Source organism: Ictidomys tridecemlineatus, chromosome 15, assembly GCF_052094955.1.
Source record: "Ictidomys tridecemlineatus isolate mIctTri1 chromosome 15, mIctTri1.hap1, whole genome shotgun sequence".
NCBI classification, from domain to species: Eukaryota; Metazoa; Chordata; class Mammalia; order Rodentia; family Sciuridae; genus Ictidomys; species Ictidomys tridecemlineatus.
Genome location: NC_135491.1, coordinates 34,957,864 through 34,981,677, shown reverse-complemented (window position 1 = coordinate 34,981,677; position 23,814 = coordinate 34,957,864). Strand labels below are relative to the sequence as shown.

Genomic DNA, 23,814 nt, shown 5'->3' with positions numbered 1-23,814 from the left:
ACCCTATTATCAAAAAATTTAAAGGGCTGAGGATATAGCTCAGTGATTTAAAAAAAAAAATTACTGGGTTACGTGTAGCACTTTTTTAAGTCTACTTTTGTTTTTGTTTTTTAGTTGTAGACGGACACAATATCTCTATTTTATTTTTATGTGGTGCTGAGGATTGAACCCAGGGCCTCCCACATACTAGGCGAGCACTCTACTGCTGAGCCACAACCCCAGCCCTTTAAGTCTACTTTTTGAAAGTAACTTTGAGAACATACTTAAAAAAAAAAACAAAAAAAAAAAAAACTTTCCTTCCTCCACACCAAAAAAGGGTGAAAATGCCCAGATATAACCGTTAACATTTTGTTGTATTTTACTTTATATATGTTACTTTATATAGTCAAAAACATGTAATCATACATTGAGATCTTATTTTTTTGTTTGTTTATTTTTTGGTACCAGGGATTTTTAAAAATTTTTTTATTTGAGACACAGTCTCACTAAGTTGCTTAGGGCCTTGCTAATTTGCTGAGGCTGTCCTCAAACTTGTGATCTTCCTCCTGCCTCAGCCCCCCAAGTGGTTGAGGTGACAGGCATATGCCACCATGCCCAGCTGACAGATCCTATGTTCTACATAGTTTAATCAATGGAATGATTGTATTGGGAATTGAACCTAGAGCCTCATGCATGCACTTTATCTCTGATATATCCCTAAACAAGTTTAGTTTTAGTAAACTAATATATTACAAATATTTTCCTGTGCTAGCAACAAATATTCTGAACCATTTTAATACCTTCAGGATAAAAATTTCATCATATAGGTTTATCAGTTTTAATTAACCGAACTCCATAATTGGCTGTTTAGATTATATTTGTTGTTTGCTGTTTCATAACTGTGCATAATTTTTTTAAAAAATCACATTAGTTTTTTCAAGGTATATCCTGACTTTTTCACTCAACAAATATTTTAGCAAGTAATTGATGTTTAGAATTTTTATCAGACAATTGTGTATTATAATTAATAAACAAAGTTATTGTCTATATAATATTGCAGTGTATGAATTTACAACTTAACTGTTCTCCTGCTGGGCATTTTGCTCATTTTCATATATACTTTTATAATTCTATGGATGGACATCTTTTTTGCATAAAGCTTTTAAGTTTCTGATTAGTTGCTCAGGAAAGATTGCTGGCAGAGGGCGTGTACATTGTTTAGGGTAATGAAATAGATATATGCAGTAACATCCTGAAAGATTGTTCCAGTTCACCTTCACTAATCATTAAGAGTTTCTATTGCATGCAGTACCTTCATCAGTAGCAACTTCATGTGCATTTTTATTGTTTTCTCTCTATTTCAGTTATTTGGCAATATCTGGTTATCTATGGCCAGCCTGGTCATCTTTATGCAGTTGCGTTACCTGTTTCATGAGGTGCAGCGTCGAATCCGTCGGCACAAGAACTATCTGCGTGTGGTCGGGAACATGGAAGCCAGGTAAGTAAGAGCAAATTGATGTTGCCCAAGTTTGCTCATTTTAGCTCTTTAAGAATAAAAAGTCCTAGGGCTGGGGTGGTGGCTCAGTGGTAGAGCACTTGCCTAGCATGTGTGAGGCACTGGGTTCGATTCTCAGTACCACACATAAATAAATAAAGGTCCATTGACAATTAAAAAATATTAAAATAAATAAAGAATAACAAGTCCTATCCTGTCAGAACTTGGTGTTATAACCTGCTAACTGAATGGGAAAGAGTATAGGTTCTGGAGTCAAACTGCCTCCATGTGAGTCCCACTTAGCTCTGGGTGATTTGGGGTAGTTTATTAACTCCTTGTGCCCCAGCTACTTTATCCCTAAAATAGAGGATAGCAGAACTTTCTGCTTAGAATTGTCAGAAGGATTCCATGAGATATTAGGTTCATATTATTACATCATTATTTTATTGTCATTGATATTAAATGGAAACTTCTCTGAGCTTCTGCCCTCTATTTTGTAAAGGTGGGTTTACACACACAACTCACACACATTGAAGAAGATACTCCTAACCTAAGACTAAGCCAAGTATGAAGCTGCACAATTAATGGTCGTCCTTTTTTGTTTCTGGGGAATAGTTTGGGTCTCTGGGGTCTTACTTCCTTGATTTTCCCAAAAATGTGCCCTGGAGAGATCATTAACATGAGCCAAGTGTTCCTTGAAGGCCTGTGAAGATGAACGAAATGTTTTTTACTGGTCCTCAGTTCTGTTCCATTATAAAGATGAAGTCTGTAGAATAGTGTACACTTACGTGTGTAAACTTTACAGAGATTCCACAGGGCCTCTTTTGTTTCTTACAGGTTTGCTGTTGCAACTCCAGAGGAACTGGCTGTCAACAATGACGACTGTGCCATCTGCTGGGACTCCATGCAGGCTGCAAGGAAACTGCCCTGCGGACATCTTTTTCACAAGTAGGGACTTCATGAAGGGCCTCTTGGTACTGGTGTTCTGTCCAGGACTTGTGGGTGCTTTTTGTCCCTGGGCTCAAGGATAATCCCAGCAGAGGAACAGATATAGTTCCTCACACTGGCTATGGAGTTGAAAGAAAATATTGGGTCGGGGGAATCCTTGTTTTAAAACAGCTTATTACTTAACTGAGGGGAGACAGTGTATATTTTTACATTTTGCACATGTCCCCAAAGCAGCATAAAACACACCCCAGAGCAGTGGTCTGAGGTGGGGACCACTAAATGACCTGTAGAACCGTGACTGTTGGCAAGGGTTGCAAAACAGGCTCTTCTATAGACCTTTGAGATTGAAGAAGATCTGTTACTTTCAGAGATCTTTGTCAGGGCTTTATTGATGGATTTGATGCTTTGATATTGGTGGTGGATCTTGAGGTATGTTTAGGCCCTTTGCAGTCAGTTTTGCATATTGAGAAATTTTTGATCTTTAATCTTCCTTATTTTCTATTTTCAATAGTTTTCATGTTTCTTTTTAATATCAGTAGAGCTTTGAAACTGTAATGTCCTACTCAATAAATGTAGTGACAGACATTTCTTTTTATGTTGTGTTGGGCTCTGGGATAAAATAGAAATGACAGACATGGTTTTTCGCTTTTGTGGAGTTTGCAGTCAAATGGATGAGACAATCATGGATTAACTGTGTATATTGACATGTGCTCTGTAGGAAAGGAACATGGTTCTTCAGAGTGAGTAACAAAGGAATCTGACTCAAACTTGGAGGAACTGACTTGAGTATGAGCAGCAGTCAGGTCTGGGAAGGGGATTCGGTGGGAGAGATGTGAGACAGTGAGCATCTATAGTAGGAGGGAATGTGTTGGGTTGAAGGAACTGGGAGGGAACCTGGTGCCTGGAACTCAGTGGAAGAGGGAGGAGTGTTTACTGAGGCAGGAGAAGCAGGGAATGTGGCCCAAGGGGGAGGTTGGAAGTGGGCGGAGATGCCTTTGAAGGCTTTAATTGGGGATGGTGCATAAGACTTGCAGCCTGAAGAGGTTAAGGGACAAGTTACAGACTGCCACAGTGGCTCAGGGCATGTTGAGAGCTTGAACTACTGTGTGAGAAGTGCAGTTGGACTGAAGTAGACTGATTTAAGAAGGATTAGAAGGACATGGACTAGATTGGCTGTGGGGGAAAGAGGAATAAAGGGGTCAGGATTGTCCTAGTTTTGCAACTTGTGCAGTTACCATAGAGTTACCCAATAGTTGGCTTCATTGAGGTTGAAAGGTGGGAATTTACGCACATTTCTCAGAAACTTTATAGTTCCAAAGGAGCTCTTTAGCTAGTTGGGAAGAGTAAGAGTGTATTTCAGCCCAGAAGAAATTTTTTGTTGTTGTTTTTTGAGATCAGGTCTTATCTACATTGCCCAGGCTGGCTTTGAACTCCTGGACTCAAGTGATCCTCCGCCCTCAACCTCCTGAGTAGCTGGGACCACAACTACTTTGATGGAAGTGAAATTCAGATAACACACAATCAGCCACTTTAAGGTGTACAATTCAGTGGTGTTTAGTGCATTCATGGTGTTGTGCCACCACCACTTCTAAGTTCAGAACTTTTCATCACCCCAGAATAATACTCATACTCATGGGTAACCATTCCTGGTTCTTCCCTCCCAGTCTGCTTTCTGTCTCCATGGATTTCCCTCTTGTGGACAATTCATATAAAGTGAATCATACTTATGTCTGTGGCCTTTAGTAACTGACTTCTTTCATTTAGCGTAATGCTTTTGAGGTTGCTCAAGTTGTAGCAATACTTCACTTCTTTTTATGGCTAGCTTTAAATAATTCTGTAATAAATAGTTGCCGCTGATAGATATTTAGTTTCTTTCCACCTTTTGACTATTCCGTGAATAATAATGTGAACATTTGGGAGCATGTATCTGAGAACCTGTTTTTAATTCTTTTTAGTAGATAGCTCGGAGTGAAATTGCTGGGTCACATTGTAATCCCACCTTTACCTTCTTGAAGAGCTGCCATGCTGTTTTCCACAGTAGTTGCACCTATTTATATTTTTATCAGTAATGTATGGAGATTCTAGTTTCTCACATTCTCACCAGTGCTTGTTATTTTTCTAATTATAGCCATCCTAATGGGTGTGAAGTGATATCTCATTGTGATACTTTTTGTTTTTTTAGTGATTGTTATTTAATTTTTGTGGCAGAATATACACAACATAAAATTTATCATTGTAACCATTTTACATGTGTAGTTCAGTGATGTTAAGTGCAGTCTTATTACATAAAACCTCACCATCCATCCATCTCCAGAACTTCTCATCTTCCCAAACCGAAACAGTGTACCTGCCCTCTGCCCTTGTGAATCATTCTGTGTCCTGTCAATTTGACTACACTAGGTACATCTATTAACTTTGGATTTATTTTGTTCTTTTTTGGTTCCATTCGTATAAAATTATTGATTTGAGAAGTTTTTTTAAAAAAAGCATTTTTAGATATTGAGCTAATATATTGAGCATTGTTTTCTCTGTATCTCAAAAGTTTTGGAATGTCCTGTTTTTGTTTTCATTTGTCTCAAAGTATTTTCTAAATAATTTCTTTTTTGAACCAAGAAGGTCAATGGTTGACTCAGGAAATAATAGTGGTTTAAAATTGGAATTTAATTGTAAAACACTTTGGAGTGAGCAAACCACTGTCGGAACATCCTCTTGGCCTTCACTGCATGGCTTTAGTTTTTGAGTGGGAGAAGGATGGTGTGATGACAAACTAAGGCAAATTCATTTTAATTTTAATTTGTGATAAAACTAACTGCCTAGATTCCAGCAAAAAATAGATAATTTGTTGCTTATAAAAGATATTTTTTTTGGTAGATTTCAGAGTCCAGTGAATATATAATTACATTGAAGTATCATATATAGAATGAGGAGAAGTAGTTCTTCATAGAATATTATTATAGCTATGAAGAAAAATATGTTTTCTCTGGAGATCATCATGTTATGGTGAGGCCATCCTTTGTAACTTTGCACACATGACAGATATTTTTGAGAAAAAAATAGCATTTTTACTCAGTGTCTCTGAGCTCTCAGAGAACAAATCTATAAAATGGGAAAGGACTGGAGAGCACTTCGTCTGACCTTCTCATTTGTCACTGGAGAGGGCTGACTAGAAAGATTGAAAGATTTGCCTGGGTCACGCAGGTGGGGAGCGGCTGACTTGGGACAAGGTCTTATATTTCCTATTTCATATTCTAGTATCTTTCTTCTTAATGGTCATTACAAGATTTTATTGAGTATTTGCTATACTTAGGGCATTATCATCTCCCGAGAGAGGAGGAAAGAAGCTTTCAGCCCTTTTGGAAAAGCAGAATGTGAAAAGTAGAGGGTGGGACAGAGGTGCTCCGTGGAAGGAAGATGTTACAGCTAGGGAGGAGAGTGAGCAAGGAAAAGACCTGAGAGGTTGTCTTGCTGCCAAAAAAGTTGGATCGGTGGTTTCAGCAAGTCAGGTCTTGTCAGAAGTGATATGGAATAAAAGGAGCTTTAGTGAGTAAGTGAGTGAGATCCCCCAAATCAAAATTTTGAAAACAGGGCCAAGGTTATGACCACTTTGGTGAATAGCTAAAGCAAAGTGAAAGAAAAGATCATTGAAGCAGATGACTCAAGGACATAAGAGGCCAGGATGTTGGAGGATTCAACAACATGGAGTTTGAAGCCGCCAAATTGAGTTGTAAAGGCAGATGGTGGGCCACGCTGTGAAGTCCCATTGAGCAGGGGTCAAAATCAGGAATGATGGAGCTTGAAGCATAGTAAAGAATTAATGCCCACAGTAGGACATGCTAGAGGTGTTATTAGTGAAGTAGGGTAAAGAGTTAATGTCCACAAGTGTTTTTCAACTTTAGATCTCACTAATGGCAAATAGAGAATAAAATTGGAATGCATTTGATAATTTAAAGTACTTCTGGGGAATTCTCACAAAATATGGTAGGGAAAAGTTGAGCACACTCACCTGTCTTATTTTGGACTTTTTGGTAGCTCCTGTCTTCGTTCCTGGCTAGAACAAGATACATCCTGTCCAACATGCAGAATGTCTCTTAATATTGCTGACAATAATCGTGCCAGAGAAGACCATCAAGGAGAGAACTTGGATGAGAATTTGGTTCCCGTAGCAGCCACTGAAGGCAGACCTCGCTTAAACCAACACAATCACTTCTTCCACTTTGATGGTTAGTTGGTTTCAATCTGTAAAACTATGCCCATGGGGTTTTATCCCCTACGGAGATGCTGTTTGAATTCGAAATAGCTGGCTACAGATCAGTTTAATATACTCTTTCCATTTAATTGAAAGTGTTGAGAATGGATGGATAGAGAGAGAAAACTGAAGAATTTTTCTGTGCCTTGCAGTTTGCTAAGATTCTGTCATAATGGGTGTGGTGGAGGTAGGGAGAGGAGACAGCAAGATTGAACCAACCATGATTTCGAGGAGTCCACTTAGCCAGTTCAGTAGTAAACCTTTGTTAATGGATTTTTTGCATTGGTGTGTTTCTTAAGTGTGTATTGCAAAATCATAGAGTAGCTTTCCAGTGAGTATTGGAAGCAGAATCAGAACTGGAACCCTGTTACTTTTCTCATAAAATAGGAATATTCTGCTTCCTACACTGTTGAAAAGAGTTGTAATAAAAAACCACACTTAAATTCTAAGGCCATGGCACTATTGAGGGCTGATCGATCCTCTTTCCTTAATTGACATACATTGAGCTGTTGTTGGTTTCTGTCAGCTCTGGGACCACCTTTTAAGTTCCCATTTCTGATATTGCTATAAAACAGGTACCCTTGGGTTTGTGCTGGGGGTAATGGTGCTGTTGGGATCTGTGATTGGAATCTCCAAAGGTGGAGTAAAATGGGCGTGGTGGCATGTGGGTGCAGTCCTTAAAAGGCTTTGGGAGAATGGAATCTAGTCTCTGAGAGTAGATGAGCTGCCTGGGTCTGGGTGCTGGAGGGATTTCAAGGGCTGGTCATTGTTGGTCATTGTTCATTTACACTAGGAGATCTTAGAGATGGATCCTGGCTTATGCAAGCCATTATTATGAGCGATTATCCCTAAAGATTATCCCTAAAAAAAAACAAACAAATAGTCACCTTTATTTGTTCCTGTAAGTATATGAAATAAGTATCCATTTTTTAAATGAGTGCATTTTATCTGACAAGGCATTAGAGATGGCCATTTTACTTGATTTTACATTCCATGCCTTAGTGCTGTTTTGTGAAGAAATGAAGTAGCACCTTACCTGTATAGGTAGTTGTTGTATAGCCATTGCTTGATGGCACTGTATCTTGGGCTTCCTTTGATTAGGGAAATGGGAGAAATGGCAGCCTTTCACAAGCATGTGTTATAGAACTCTTTGAGAAGAATTTTGAACCAGAAAACCAAGGTCAAAACTTAATCACATTGTTGAGGATAAAATGCAACATGAAAATAATTGTGAAATGACGTCTCCAAACGATTAGTATTTTGTGTAATTGCAAATATGAGGAAGAAACTCATCTGTTGTAGCAGCTGTAGAGCTGTGGAATCCTTCCTTGGATTCTAGGCCAAGGGAGTGGATTGGGGGTTGAATGGTTCAAGGGCCCTGGAAAGCAGGAAAGGCTAGTTAGTGGCTCTTGAACCCAGCTGCCTGTTTCCATCCTGGCCATTGTGATTAAATTTTGTGATCTTGGACATGAAGTAAAATGCACTCATTAACCTCTAAGCACTGTGGGCACCAAACACCAAGTGGGGAACTAGAGTCATATTTCTGAGAAGAATAGAATGAGAAGAATGGAAGGTACCATGTGGATTTCAGTGAGGACTAAGTGAACTAATCCACGTGAACTGTTTGGCCCAGCCCTGGGTGAGTACCAGCTGATAGAGAGTAGTCACCTAGAGGAGATACCCCCGGAAAAGACTCAGGACTCTAAAACTTGTGTTGCACTCTGGTTTGTTTTAGGGTCCCGGATTGCAAGTTGGCTGCCAAGCTTTTCAGTGGAAGTAATGCACACCACCAACATTCTTGGCATTACGCAGGCGAGCAACTCTCAGCTGAATGCAATGGTAGGACTTCTAGCTGCATTAAGAAGCTAACTGGTAATCGGGAGGGAGGGAAAAGCATTGGAATGTTTTTGCAGAGTTTACAGAGACTTTGTTGATCTTATTCTGCTCTGGTAGGAGAGCAAGACTCCCAGGGAATGAATTTATTTATTTATTTTTTATTTGGTACTAGGGATTGAACTCAAGAGCTCTTTGCCACTGAACTACATCCCCAGGTTTTTTTTGTTTTTTTTTTTTTTTTGAGAAATGATCTTGCTAAGTTGCTGAGGGTCGCTAAGTTGGTAGGACTGAGCTGGAACTTGCAATCCTCCTGCCTCAGCCTCCCAAGTTGTTGAGATTACAGGCACAATGTACTTTTTACTAAAAATTGTGTGGGGCCTACCAAGTATGTTTTTTGCATTCTGTCCCTCCACTCCCAAAATAAGTGTGTATGTACCCATACACACAGTTGTGCATGGTGTACTATTGGTTCAAGGAGATTGTTCAGATACTTCACATTTCTTTGTATTTTCCAAAGCTGTTTTTCTTTTAGAATAATGGAGAATAATGTGTCACTATTATTGAAGTCTAGAATTCATTGTTAGAATATATGCAGGAATCTTAAAACACAAACTGCTTTATAGCACTTGCTTAGCATGTATGAAGCTCTGGGTTCAATCTACAGTACAAAAAAAAAAAAAAAAAGGTTTAAACCACTTTAGCCTGCTTGGATTAGGATCTGTACTGGATAGGCCTGGTTAGCCCTGGCCAATACTTCAGAAAGTCATTGGATCATTTATTTTTTTTTTTATTCATGCATTAGTCTTAATTTCTTTACCAAAATAATTTGTACTAAAGCCTTTTCTTATAACTGGGTTGTGCTAAGCATAGCACCTGTAGTATCACTAAGGTTAACAGGTGTTCCACTTTCAAGAAGGGTAAATTCTAGTTGGGGAGAAGATTATAAACACAAACAAGTAAGATAATTGGTGGTGCTGATCAGTACTCTGGAGATGGTAAGGCAGGCAGGCAGTGCAGTCAGCGGGTGAGTGAAGACTGTGTTGAAGGAGGCATTTGCAGAAGTTCTCTCTGAGGAGATAAAACTTAATAATGAGACATAAGGGACAAGATGGCAACAGATCCGTGGGAAGAAGGCGGTGGAAACAGTAGGTACAAAGGTGAGGAAGTGCCTGTTAAAGAGGTCACTATGTTTGGAGTGGAGCAATTAGGAGGCTGAGGTTCTGATGAAAATTGAGATTGTAGAGCCAGGTCAGACAGGCTGTTGTTGGCTACAGTTAAGTTTAAATTTTTACAATGAAAGCACAAGAAAGCTGTTCAAAGCTTTTTATGCAACCCCTTCCCTTTCCCAGGATTGACAAGACATTTAGCAGAAATGATTTTACCTCTAGGAGGAAAATGAATTAGAGAGGGTCAAAAATGGAAGCATCAAGACCAGTTAGGGGGTTGTTGCCATTACTTGGACAGGGTTGTTAGCAATAAAGAAGAAAAGTATATTTAAGATACTTTTGTTAGATGAACTGACAGCACTATGCTGCTTGATTTAGACGTGGGAGTACTTACTGGGGGAAGTGGAAGAATGGAAGTGGAAGGGTTGGGTTTGGTTAAGCAGCTAAGTAGATGGTGGTACCTTGTACTGAGCTGGGTAAGCCTTGGGGGGAAATAGGCTGGAGGACTTTCCACATTGGCTTCTTTCACTAGTAGTTTGTATTTAAGGTTCTTCCATGTCTGTTCATGGATTGATAGCTCATTACTTTTTAGCTTTGAATGACATGCCATTATCTGGATGTACAATCATTTATTAATCTATTCACTTACGACATCTTGGTGCTTCCAGGTTTTGGTAATTATATTTGGACATCTGTGTGCAAGTTTTTATAGAGAAATAAGTTTTTAACTTATTTAGATAAATTCCAAATTATTTAAATTTAGGCTGCTCTATCCAATGGTAAAAGTATGTTTAGTTTTGTTAGAAGCTGCCCATCTGTCTTCCAGAGTAACTACTCTTCTGCATTATTGCTGGCAATGAGAGCAAGCGCCTGTGGCTCTGTACGTACTCTTGTCAGCATTTGTTGTCACTGTTCCAGGTTTTGATTACTCTACTGGGTGTGTACTGCTACACAAAAACTCTGTGTACAAAGTTTTTATTTGTACTTTCCTGATGACATACAATATGGAGCAACTTTTCGTGTTTATCTGCCATCTGATTATCTTCTTTGGGGGGTGTCTTTGACCCAGCTTTTAATCAGATTGTGTTCTATTTTTGTTGAATGTTATATTCTTTGTATATATATATATTTTTAACTTTTTAGATGTATATGGACACAATACATTTATTGTATTTATTTATTATTTTTATGTGGTGCTGAGGATCAAACCCAGTGCCTCACTCATGCTAGGCAAGCACTGTACTCTGAGCTACAACCCCAGTCCTTCTTTATATATTTTGAGTGACAGTTATTAATTAGATGTGCCTTTTGTGAATATTTTCTCCCAATTTGTGGCTTGTTTGCTCATTCTCTTGACATTGTCTTTTTAATTCTAATGAAGTCCATTTTTAGAAACATTTTTAAAATGTTTTTTTTTATACCTTTATTTATTTTTATGTGGTGCTGAGAATTGAACCCAGTGCCTCACACTTGCTAGGCAAGTGATCTACCACTGAGCTACAACCCCAGCCCCTTAATGAAGTCTATTTTATCCATTATTTCTTTCATGAATTGTACCTTTGGTGTTGTAACTAAAAAGTTATTACCATACCCGAGATCATCTAGTTTTCCTCAAAAACTATATTATTTTCTAGGAACTTTACATCTTTGCATTTCACACTTAGGTCTTTGGTATATTTTAGGTTTATATTTTGGGGAAGGGTGCAAGGTTTGTGTCTAGATTCATGTTTCTGCATGTGGATGTCGAATTGCTCCAGCATTATTTACTAAAAAAGCTATCTTTGCTCTATTGTATTGCTTTTGTTCTTTTTTCAAAGATAGTTGACTTTATTTATGTACATTTATTTCTGGGTTCTCTGTTCTGTACCATTGTCTGTCTGTCCTTTCACACATACCGTATTGTCTTGTTCAAGTTGCGTAGTCAGGTCCTACTTTTTCTTCTCCTTTAACTTGGTATCAGCCATCCTGGGTCTTTTGCCTGTCAGATTACCAATATTCAGTTTGTCAGTATCCACAATATAGCTTGCTGGGATTTTGATTGAGATTATGTTGATTCTGTAGATCAAGTTGGGAAGAACTGACATTTATCTATCTGTCTGTCTGTCTGTCTATCTCCCTCTCTTTCTCTCTCCCTGTGTTTCTCTTTCCCTCTCTCTCTCTCTATCTGTCTAGTACTGGGGATTTTACTCAGGGTTCCTTTACTACTTAACCATGTTCCTCATCCTTTTTACTTTTTATTTTGAGACAGGGTCTCACTAAATTGCCAAGACTAGCCTCTTACCTTCTGATTCTTCTGCCTCAGCTTTCTGAGTAGCTGAGATTGCAGACCTGTGCCACTGAAATTAGCAAAACAGTCTGATTTCTCCCTACCTTCTCTGTCATTCATTGTTTTTACCTTTATGTGATCATATATATGCATCATAAAAATTCATAATTAAATACATTGTTGCTATTATTATTTTGAACAAATTGTTATCTATTAGATCAACTAAGAGTAAGAAAAGTGAAAGTTTTTATTTCACCTTCACTTTTGCTCTTCTGATGCCCCTCCTTCCTTTATGTGGATTTGAGTTTCTGACCTCCATCAGTTTCTTTCTCTCTAAAGAGCTTCTTGCAGCCCTCCTGGCAAGGCAGGCCTGTTGCCACACATCCTCCATTTCCGTTTGTCTGAGAATGTCTTTATTTCTTCTTCACTTTTGAAGGATAGCTTCTCAAGGTACAGAGTTATGGGTTGGATTTTTTTTTCTCTCAAATATTTCACTTCACTTTGCCTTGTATGGTTTCTGAGTGGTTGAATGTAGTTCTTTTCTTTGCTCCTTTATAGATAGGCTGATTTTCCCTTCTGGCTTCTTCCAAGATTTTCTTTATCTTTGATTTTCTGTAGTTTGATAATGATACGCCCAGGTGTTGAGTTTGGGGCATTTTTCCTTCTTGGTGTTCTCTGAGCTTCTGGAGCTGTGATTTGGTGTCTACATTAATTTGAGGAAGATTTCAGGCATTGTTTCAGATACTTTTTCTGTTCTTTTCTCTTTCTTCTTTAGTGTCCCCATTATGCAGATTTACTCTCCATCGTTACCCCCAGTCCTCAGGTGTTTTCTCTGTTGTTTTCAGTTTTGATTCTGTTTTTCAGTTTTCAGTTTCTGTCACTGCATCCTCAAGCCCAGAGGTTCTTCCTGCACCTGTCAGCCTAGGAAGGCATTCTTCATTTCTGTTACATTTTTGATCCCAAGCGTTTCTTTTTGGCTCTTTCTCGGGATTTCCGGCTCTCCCTGCTTACATTGCCCATCTGTTCTTTCCTGCTGTCTACTTAGCACATGCATCAGGGCTCTGATGGATATAGCATTTTAGTGTGGAAATTAATCATCAATTAAATTCCCACTCTGATAATTCAGCATCCCTGCCATGTCTGCTTCTGTCTCTTCAGATTGCTTTCTGTCTTTTAGTTAGCCTAGGATTTCATCTTCATAGCCAGACATGATGGACCATGCAAAAGGTGAAACTCAGGAGGAGACTTCTGCTCTACATGCTCCACCAAAACATGGGAGGCAGGCTGACAAGGAAGAGGTTTTATTCAAAGCTGGCTTTGAGGAAGATGGAGGTGACCTTTTCCTTTTTCAAATCTCTATCTTATGGGACTCAGGGATGCAGAAAACTCTTAGAAGAGGAGAGGAGGCTTGCCGGGTGTGGCGCACGCCTGTAATCCCAGTGGCTCTGGAGGCTGAGGCAGGAGGATTGTGAGTTCAAAACCAGCCTCAGCAAAAGCAAGGCACTAAGCAACTCAGGAGACCCTGTCTCTAAATAAAGTACAAAATAGGGCTGAGATGTGGCTCAGTGATCAAGGAGGCTTGAAGGGACAGAAAAACAGGAGACAAGGATGTGGCTTGTTAATCAGAAATACATCTCAGCCTCAGGTTCTTGGGACACTGGGTCAGGGGCAGCCCCTCAGTCTCCATTCTAAGTTCAGAAGTTAAAGCCATTTGGAGCTTTGATTTCAGAGGAGCATGGTTAATGTAGGTGGGAAAGGGGGGAAGAGGTCTAGTCCTTGATCAGGTCCCAGTCTTGGTGAGCCTGGCCTCTGAGCTGAGTGTCTCAAGTGCCTCTCATCATTGTCCTCAACCCACCTTAAAAGGGGCCTTGGAAGACACAGGACAGCTGGAAAGGGCTGGATTTAGGTGTTTTCCTTCACCTATATGGAAGGCTAGTGCCATCTGGAGTTGGGTATTGTCCCCCCTGATCGGTTGGACTCTGGTTAACTAGTTTCTCCTGAGTGGACTGTGCCGTGGAGCAGGGGTGCACTGGGGAGCTTCATAGAGGTTTCTTCCCCCGCCCCTGCTGGAAGGTGGAGGACTGTTTCTTAGCTTAGGGGAGGAACCTGGAGAGCTCCAGAAGGCAAATCTCACAGTATTGTGTGTGTTAGGGGTGGGGGAGTATTGGTCCTAATCTCCAGGTCCTCAGATTTTTAAGCCCTCAGTTGTTCACTGTGAGCCTGCAGCACTTTGTTCGTCTTAGCTTTCTTCCCAGCGTCTGTTCTTAATGCTAGATTCTAAAGCATATGTGAATAAGAAGCAGAGCTTGATGTGCAGAACAGATAGCAGAGCTGGTTGAAAGCAAAGCCCTTGAGAATGGAGTGTGGGACTGGGGGCCAGAGCAGGAGAGGACTTTGCTGTTTGGGAAGAGGGATGGAGGTAGCTGCAGGCTGGGCATGAGCTTTGTTTTAAAAAGAAAGAATTGGCTCATAGTAGGCAGGAGGCAGAAGTAGCCTAAATGCCTACTAAAAAATGTGGCACGCCACTCAGTGGAATACTGTTCAGCCTTAAAAAAGGAATTTCTGGCCCTTTCTATGACTAGGAGAAACCTTGAGGATAGTGTGCTAAGCCAAATAAACTAGTCACAAAACGCAGACGTTGTATAATTGTATTTACAGAAGGTGAATTCAGGCAGTAGAACAGGTTGTCAGGGGCTAGACTGAGGAGGGAACGGTTTGCTGTTCAGTGGATAGAATTTTAGTTTTGCAAGACAAAAAAGCTCGTCAGGTCTGTTGGACAACAATATGCATATTGTTTACACTATATACCTAAAGATGGTCATTATTAGCCAGGCACAGTGGCACATGCCTATAATCCCAGCAACTTGGGAGACTGAGGCAGAAGGATTGTAAGTTCCAGGCCAATCTCAGCAATTTAGTGAAACCCTGTCTCATTCTGTCTCAAAAAGGATTGGGATGTGGCTCTTTGGTAAAGTGCCTCCCAAAAGTAAATTTTTAAAAAATCTTTTTTTTTTTTTTGATGGTACTGGGAATTGAGCCTAGAACTCCACATGTGCTAGGTAAGTGCTGTACTTCTGAGCTACGTCCCCAGCCCTTTTAATTTTATTTTGAGGCAGGATCTCACTAAGTTGCACAGGCTAACCTCAAACGTGCCATAGCCTCCCAAGTAGCTAGGATTGCAGGTGTGTGCCACTGTGCCCATCTGTAAATGGTTTTGATCTCAGTGAATAAAGAAAAGGAGACATGGCCTCTGATGACTCCTGCGGTCTCCATGAACCCCTCAGCCAGGTGGAGAGTGAGGGTAGCACCGTGATGGAGTGTGGGGCTCAAGGCAGGCCCTGTGTGGGTGCTGCGGAGGCTCTGCAGGGGATCACTCTGTTTCATGGGTGTGTACCGCCTGCAGTGAGCAGTGCCTTCTTGGAGTTGGTGTGTTCGGAGATCTCAGGCAGGGCCTGGCTGTTCTTTCTCCAGTTCTTTGATGATTTGAAACAAACTATTTTTAGCACAACTGACTTATTGGAACCCTGCATCTTTTATTCAGACCCAATATTTAGCTTACTGGATTTTGTGGTAAAAAAGATTTAGACTAGAAAAATGACTCCTAGGCATTTTTTGTTTGGGGAATGAGGAGGAAGCTGTTTGAGGACTGAGAGGAATTTTAGGTTCTCCTTTATGCTTTTTGATTCTCCCCCATTGGCTTTGACTGGACCTGAGTTAAACGACACCCAAACTGCATCAACTCTAAAAAGGGGCCCACTGAGCTGTGGTAGCTCCAGGGCCTTCTGGATACTGTTTGTCTTGCCAGCACCCACTGCCAGGTGACTCTGAGCAGAGCCTGTGCTGGCTTAGCTCATCTCTTCCTTCAAGGCCTCGATGCTGAGCCACATCCTCCCTTTGTCTGTGGGTGCAGCAGCGTGTTCTTTGGGGGTAGTCTCCCAAGTTTATCATGCTCCTAAAGCGAATTTTCCCCACTCCTCATTCTTTTTTTTCTTTTAATCAGTGAGACTTTCCCACAAGTAAAAACCTTGAATGTAAGCATTTGTGAAATAAATACACGTATACTAAAAATATCTGGAACTGCTTTGATAAAAGTATGGGCAGTAGCATGCCCAGAACTTTATCTGTCCCTGCTACACACACACCCAGCCTTGAGCCCTAACTGGACTGAGATGTTTCTGGAATACAGTTTGAGGATTGTAGCACCAGGGCAATATTAGGAGTTTGCATTCTTTATAATCATATTTTTCCAAATTGCAGTGTAATTTACATACAGTAAAAACCACTCGTGTGCTTGTGTAGCTGTCAGCACCCTTGAGATGCAGAACACATCCATTCCTCCTCCTCCCCATCTCACTGTGCCTGTTCCTGGCAATCATTCATCAGTTTTCTTTCCCTGTGATTTTGCCTGTCCCCAGGTGTCATATCAAGGGAATCATGTCATCTTGTGTGAGTCAGGCTTCTTTCACTTAACATGATACATTTTAATTTCATCCATGTTGTGTGTATCAGAAGTTTATTCTTTTTAGGAATTAACATCTTAAAGGAAAGCCCCTTTTTATACCCAAGATATACTTTAAAGCTTTAAAATAAACACTTCAGCTTTAAAATAAACACTTTTTAAAACTAGAAGATTCTACTTGAGCCTGCCTGGGATCCAGCTTGATTTCTGTTGCTCTCTATTTTGAAATTAATGCTAGTATCCTGGAGCAGTACTAAAGGGACAACAGTGTGAAGGTGATCTACATGTGGAGGTAGCCTCTGTACTAGTCCTTTCAAGGCATGTCGGATTTGGTGCCCAGAGCCTGCCATGCACTGTGACCACAGCAGTAACCTTGAGAGGGACCTTGCTGAGGGCTCTGTGTGTTCCTGCAGGCTCATCAGATTCAGGAGATGTTCCCCCAGGTTCCATACCACCTGGTGCTGCAGGACCTCCAGCTGACGCGCTCAGTGGAAATTACAACAGACAACATCTTAGAGGGACGGATTCAAGTACCTTTTCCCACACAGGTAAAACTGGGATTTTAAGCATGACAGGTGGTTTTGTCTTCACAAAGGTTAATTCCTCTAGATTAATTTTTTTTCGGTTACTTAATAACTGAATGTTATTTAGAGTTTGTTGAAGAGTTTCTATAAACTCCCTCACTTTTTTCAAACTGTGAATGAGAAGAGACCCATCATAGATAAAGATAAAGGTCTGTGGATAAATTTTTGTACAGATGCACACCCCAGAAAAGCTTGCCTTTGCCAGTCAGGGAGGTCGTGGCATCGGGCGAGGTAGACAACTTTGTGTAAAGAGCAGATAATATTTTAGGCTTCGTGGGCATATAGCCTGTTCCGAACAAGTGAGACTGTGATCCAGAAAAACTTTCTTTATAAAAATAGGCAGAGGGGTAAACATGGCCCTGGGCCTGTAGTTGGCAGACTCTGCTCTAGGAGATAATGGCATCTGTCCCTAGTCATCCTTGCACATTATTACACTTGTACTAAAAAGGTCAGCTCTCCTGGTCTATCACATAACCTCTTTGATGGTTCCAAGAAATATTAACATAGACAAGCTTTTTGGTAGAACTCAGGAATGTGTAAGGAATAATCTACAAAAAATTGATTCAATTTCAGTATACAGAATTATGAAAAAAAACTATTAATAAAATTCAGAAAGTTGAAACTCTTTGAAAAGGTGAAGAGCATGGACTTTGGAGTCAAATAGGCTGTTAGGAGTCTCCACTTCTCAGCTATTTGACTTGGCTGCTGGTTGCCTCTGGAGGTGGCAGAATTGTCCCACGGGGCTACAGAGTCCTCAGGTAGTAGAACAGACACTGGCCAGCCTGCGAGGAGGTGCTGAGACCTGAAGGGACATGGTTGAAGTGAGGAACTGCAGACCTTGTTCCAGAGGGTAAGATTAATGGTCAGGATTTTCCTTGGTGCCATGCACAGGTTAAGTGTTTGCCCAGTGTTACCTGCTGCTGCTGTTATTATCCTTGTTGGGCAGTTACTGTTATTGAAGGCTCACCTGCACGTGGGGCCAGTTGCTAACTCACACTGAGAGCTGCAGTTTGGTCCTTGGGCTCCCTTGTGTTACCTGTGTAGCATTTCAATTTCTTTTGTTCTCTAGGCTTTGCTAAGGTTGCAGGCTGTGCTGGGGACCGTGGCTCCCTCTGGACCCAGGTTTTCCCAGTGCCTGTTATTTCATTCTGAGTGGCACTGTCCTGTTTGTCTTGCAGCGGACAGAAGGCATCAGACCTGCTTTGAACAGTCCTATGGAAAGGCCTAGCACTGACCAGGAGGAAGGAGAAGCTTCCCCTCAGGTAAGAGTGGCCCACTAGAGAGCACATGGACTGTGGAGTAGTGGCGTGGACCCTGCCAGTGGTCACCTTCACCCTTGACACTGGTGAAATGGGTTCCGTGTTTGTCTCTGTTGAGGGGGGCCAAGCTGTACCTGTGGGCAGGCCTTTTCTGCACCCAGGGCTGCAGCCCACTCCCTAGGCGTCGGGCCAGCACTGCCTCCCTCAGCTTGAGTGAGGGTACCAGGTCCTGGGCTCCCAGGGGGTGGACCAAGGCGCACACTCCCTGGGGACCTGAGCCACTGAGGTGCTGTCCTCCATACCTTGTTTACTCAACTCAGGATTTCCAGGAACTTCCATGGATTTTGCCAAAACAAGATTCCTGAGCCAGGTGGGGTGGGGGAGGCAGGCTATCTGGGAACCACTCTGTCTGGATGCCCACTTGGGGAAGCAGCCCCTCTCTGTGGCAGAGGCATACTGCCCCGCCCTTAGCTGGCACCTCCACTCCATTTCCATTTCCTCCATCAGTTACGGTACTTCTTTCTTTTTTTCATTACTAGGGATTGAACCCAAGACACCCTGAATACTCTCTAACCCTTCTTATTTTTTGAGCCAGGCTTGCTAAGTTGCCCAGGCTAGCCGTGAACTTGTGCTCCTCTTCCCTCAGTCTCCTGAGTCACTGGGGTTTCAGGTGCCAACATGCCTGGCCAGTTACCATATTTGTAGAACACTTTCTCCAAATACTGAAATAATAGCCAAACACCCTCATCCTCGTGTACACACATGTGGGGTGTGGCAGGGAGCCAGCGCCCTGCACGTTGAGCTCTGGCCACGGTACTCCTCAGTGTACACACGTGTGGGGTGTGGCAGGGAGCTGGTGTCCTGTATACATGTGTGGGGTGTGGCAGGGTGCCAGCGTCCTGCACGCGGAGCTCTGGCCACAGGAGGTGCTGCTGCTTCCTGAAGTGGCCAGGGCTTTTTGAAAGCAGTGACTTTCACTGACAAGCCACAGGGAAGCTACTCACACCTCTTGTGGGTTTCCCTGCAAATAGGAAACTCAAAAGTACCAAGACTTTCTCAGGTCTGTTACTAGGGCAAAGTTTTCATATCCAAATCCATAATTGGTTCATCGTTTGAAAATGGCATGTGCCTTCTGAAAAAGGTGACCATTTATGCATTTTTTAGTTTTTGGATAGCTAGCTTAACAGAGATAAGAACTCTGGAGTGGTTTCTGGGCACGTGTAATCACAGCACATTTAATTTCAGTTCCTACTCCCCAACTTTGTTTTCAGAGTTAGCATGAAGGTTTCTGAATTTTTAAAAATATAGTGTAGGAAAGTACTTATTTTGTAAGGAAATTGCTGTGTAACATGTTTGATCTTTCACAGGAAGTGCAAAGACCTTGTATAACAAGGCTTTATCATTAAAGCCTCAGTCTGGTCCAGTGGTCACATCTGCCCTATGCATCCTTCCGTTCAATCTTCCTGCCCCGGCTCAGGCTGCTAGTCAGGCCTGGAAGCCTCTGCAGGGCGAAGCTGAGGGGGGCTTGGGTTTTCTTTGTCCCAACGCCTCTGTTTGCTTAGCTGTTCTTTCTAAGCACCTCTAGGGTCAGGCTCGGGGAAGTTTAGGATGGGGCAGTATGATCCCAGATGTGGGGGGTGTGTGCAGATGTTAACTCTCAACTATTCCCCTGCCCCAGCTTGCTTCAGAACCTCCTCAGACAGTAAGACTCTCCTTGAACTTAAGGCCCTTTATGGAAGGGTAGTGCCCCCCTACCTTCCTGGGGGTCATATTACTCCCCAAGTGGTCCTTTTGAGGAAAGTCTCTGTTTTACAATCTCAGACTAGTTCCCTCCTGCAAGGACCCCCTGAGCCCAGGACAGTGTCTGCCTATAGTCAGAGGATATAGAACCTGCTCCCATCACAGCCCCCACCCATTTTTGTGGTCTGCTACATCCAGTTTCCTTCCTTTAGATTTCCCAAGTCACTTGTCCCTGTGTCCCCAGAGCTCCAGGAGAATTGAGTCAGGCTCTCTGCCATTTGGCTCTCTTAAAGTCCCCTTTCGGGCTTGGCTGAAAGCAGGAAGAGAGGTGGTAAGGATGGCTGATGGAGGAGCACCTACCTCAGCAACTGAGAAATGGAATAGTCTGCCCTCAGCTTTCTGGTGGCCTGGGAGTGGGTGGTGGGCTGCACCTGGGAGTGTGAGCGGCAGAGATGGCGGTATCTGCTTGAGGATACTTAGGCCTTGTTTTGGCCGCTGGAGCTTCAGCCAAAACCAAGAAAATGTCCCATTTTAAGTCCTGTTACATAAGGAACCACATAATCTGTTATCTCTGTTTTTTGTTTTGTTTTTTTAGAAAAGGTCCTTAGCATTTACCCTCTACCTGTTCAACTCTGTTTTCTAAGTGAAGGTATAAACTTTATGTAGCAGCTGTGATGAAACTTGTTTAAATTCTCGAGCAATTAGTAGAATTGAACAGAATTCTCAGAATGCAAGCTAGCAGTTGCCTATTGTCATATTCCAAGGGTTCGGTTCAGAATGGCTTCTGTTTTTCATACTGGCAGTCCTTTCCTTATGATATTGAACACGGTGTGAATTGCTAGTACGAGTCATACACAGGCCCGCCCTCAAGGAGCCCAAGTCTCCAGTATACATGTGTCCCAGGCTCAGCCTCCTTGCCTGGTAGCAGTCCCCGCTGCCAGTCCAGACTACACCTGTTGAGGGGTGACTTGTCTAGAGAGGGAGTGGCCTGTGCTCACAGCTCCTCCCTCTGTCTAGACTGAGCGTGTGCCATTGGACCTCAGTCCTCGCCTGGAGGAGAACTTGGACTTCAGTGAAGTGGATGTGGAGTCCAGTGAGGTGGAAGACTTTGAGGCCCGGGGGAGCCGCTTCTCCAAGTCTGCTGACGAGAGACAACGCATGTTGGTCCAGCGCAAGGATGACCTCCTGCAGCAGGCTCGGAAGTGAGTTGCCTTCCACTGCACTCAGAAACCAGGGGCTGCAGGCCAGCTCACATCGGCCCCCTCTAAACTGGTGACAGCATTGAAAAAACATTGCATGTCCTAAAAACTCCGATTTCAAGCCCCTCTGGAAACAGCAGAGGATCTGGCCACACTGAGGCCAGCTGGTACCTTGGGGCGGTCATCTCAAGTGAACATAGCAGCCACATGCGCGCATGTGTCCCAAGCCCTTTGCATTCATTACCTTGGTCCTCTTACCAGCTCTGGGAAGGAGCACTGTTATTTATGCCCATTTGAGAAATGGACAGCCAGGAAACTGAGGCCCAGGGAGGTTCACACTGCCTAGGCCTGCGATCTGGCTTCCAATGTCCCTCTTGACCACTATGCATCTCAGATCAGCAGTGTCTTGAGTACCTCGTGTTCCACCATGGTTGGTGGCAGTTGGAGCACGTACTGTTCCTGTGGGTGGGTAGGCGCTCTCTGTTTCAGTTCCTGAGGACAGGGCCAGCATGTGTTCATCTGGGTGGATTTTGGGCCCTACACAAAACTGTGGGTCCCTGCGCCGTTTCTTTGGGCAGATGAGAGGTTGCTGATAGCCACTCAGAGGCTTCTCCCTGGGAACTTGGGCCTATCTGTTCAGAGACAGGCGTCCTTCCCTCCCTCCTGCGGGGGTTGAACCCAGAGCTTTATGCAGATGAGGCCAGCGCTCTGCCACTGAGGCCATGTCTAGCCCACAGATAGCAGGTGGCCTTTCCATGGGACGATTCTGAGTGGCAGCTTCATGAGGTGCCTGGAGAGGGGGAAATCTAAATGAAGCTACATTCTCTATGGGTTCCAGAGCTTCCATCTCTCATGTGACTTTTGTCTTCGTAGGCGATTCTTGAATAAAAGTTCTGAAGATGTCTCAGCCTCAGAGAGCTTTCTCCCCTCAGAAGGCACGTCCTCTGACCCGGTGACCCTGCGTCGAAGGATGCTGGCCGCTGCTGCCGAGCGGAGGCTTCAGAAGCAGCAGACCTCCTAGCACTTCCTCATCTTCCTCAGCCACCTCTTCCCGAGCCCTGTGCCCGACCAGGAGTGGCCTACCCAGTGCTGCCTGCATGTGAAGAAGCAGGCGGACTGCATTGCGCTGTATAAAGCACGTGTCTTAATAGTGTTTGGACAGCTGACAGATTTAATCCTCCTTTGTAATACTTTCTACGTGACATTTCTTTTCCCTTAGAAACACTGCACATTTTAACTCTAGGCATGATCTCTTCTGCGTTGACTGGACTTCTTAGGTGTGGGGACGATCAAGAGGATGTGGGCACCACCTGCAGCTACTGCTTTGCGCATGTGTCATGGTGCTGGAGTCCTGAGCTCTGTGTCTGGCAGGAAGAGCACTGGGGGAGGGTGCACAGACTCGGTGAGCAGACGCACAGCCCAAGCCCGACCCCACACCATTGGAGGAGATCTGTTGTCACTGCTGTCCTTAGTGAGGAAGCATTCAGAGTGTTCCAGAGGCCAGACCACAGGTTCTGGGCCCCTGGGCCAGCAGGGCATCTGTCAGAGAGCTCCTGGTTTGACTCCTGGAGTTGAGAGGGAAAGCCCAGGGCTACAGAATGTGAGGCCTTGACCCCTTCATCCCTGGACAGCCAGGGATGACCCACACCCTGGTCCACAGCTGGCTTTACTTCCTTTCACTCTGGTGCTCCTGCATCAGTGAGCTTGCCCTCGGGCGACCTGCCCCTCCCCATTTCTTGCCCCCTGTGGACATGAGGAAGGTCAAGCAGCAAGCTTTGGTTTGAGGTTTTAATTCCTTGGTCAACTAAATGAGGCAATGCCACAGCCCGTGGGCGTAGTCCTTGGAGAAGGGGTGGGCCTTGCAAGAGGGAAGAGTAGACTGTGGAGGGCTTTGTTGAAGAAATATCTTTCTTCCCTGGAGCCCTCCATTTCCTTCACTTTGTTCCTGTTGGTTTAGTGCAACTTAGAAAGGTAGGATGGTGAGCCCAGTGCCTCGCGGCAGACCAGGCGGGGGCTTCGCGTCCTTCACGTGTTGAAGGATCTGAAACATGCAATCATAGGTTACATAGTTCTGTTTTATGTCCCATTGGATTAAGTTTTTTTTTTTTTTTTTTAATGTTTGAAAGCATAGTTTATGGTAGTCCTTTTTGGAAGAATCCAGTATTATCTAAAATTATTGGTAAAGGTAAATGTATTTTACATAACTGAAAGTTTTTAGGATGTTGACACGTAATTGAAAAAAGGGTGATAGGTAAATATGTAGGCAGAGATAATTTATTTCAATAAATCTTTCAAAAGCCTTACCTTGAAATGCTGTTAGTAAATTTCTGTGATTTTTAAAAAATTTGTTTTGTTTTGCTGAGAGCATAGCTATTTGTTTTTATTGTAAAACAATAATAATAATAAAAAGGAAACTCTTCTAATGTGTCGTGTGGCTGGACGCTAAGGCAGGTTTTTCGGTGGTGCAGGCACCGATTCCCATTTTGAGTCTGCTGTTTGGGATTTTTTCAGCTCTGATCCGGAGGAGAGCATTCCACGTCCTGTTGTATTTGGAGAGGACAGCACCGAGTGTTTCTTTCTCTTGTATTCATCTTTTCAAGGAAAATGGGGAGATTTTATTTCCTCGAATCATGTCAC

The 23,814-nt window shown here is 42.8% G+C and overlaps 1 protein-coding gene across 2 annotated transcripts in view; it reads left to right on the top strand.

Annotated features, from left to right (window-relative positions):
* Positions 1 to 23,600, top strand: part of Amfr (autocrine motility factor receptor) — a 41,109-nt gene extending 17,509 nt beyond the window's left edge. For both annotated transcript variants that reach the window (XM_078032340.1, XM_078032339.1), the window contains 8 exons: positions 1,344 to 1,477; positions 2,312 to 2,422; positions 6,452 to 6,642; positions 8,404 to 8,507; positions 16,809 to 16,943; positions 18,158 to 18,241; positions 20,996 to 21,180; positions 22,051 to 23,600. In XM_078032340.1, coding sequence (XP_077888466.1) covers positions 1,344 to 1,477; positions 2,312 to 2,422; positions 6,452 to 6,642; positions 8,404 to 8,507; positions 16,809 to 16,943; positions 18,158 to 18,241; positions 20,996 to 21,180; positions 22,051 to 22,198 — 1,092 coding nt within the window. In that variant the 3' untranslated portion in view covers positions 22,199 to 23,600. The remainder of the gene's footprint in view (positions 1 to 1,343; positions 1,478 to 2,311; positions 2,423 to 6,451; positions 6,643 to 8,403; positions 8,508 to 16,808; positions 16,944 to 18,157; positions 18,242 to 20,995; positions 21,181 to 22,050) is intronic.
* Positions 23,601 to 23,814: the final 214 nt, after the last annotated feature.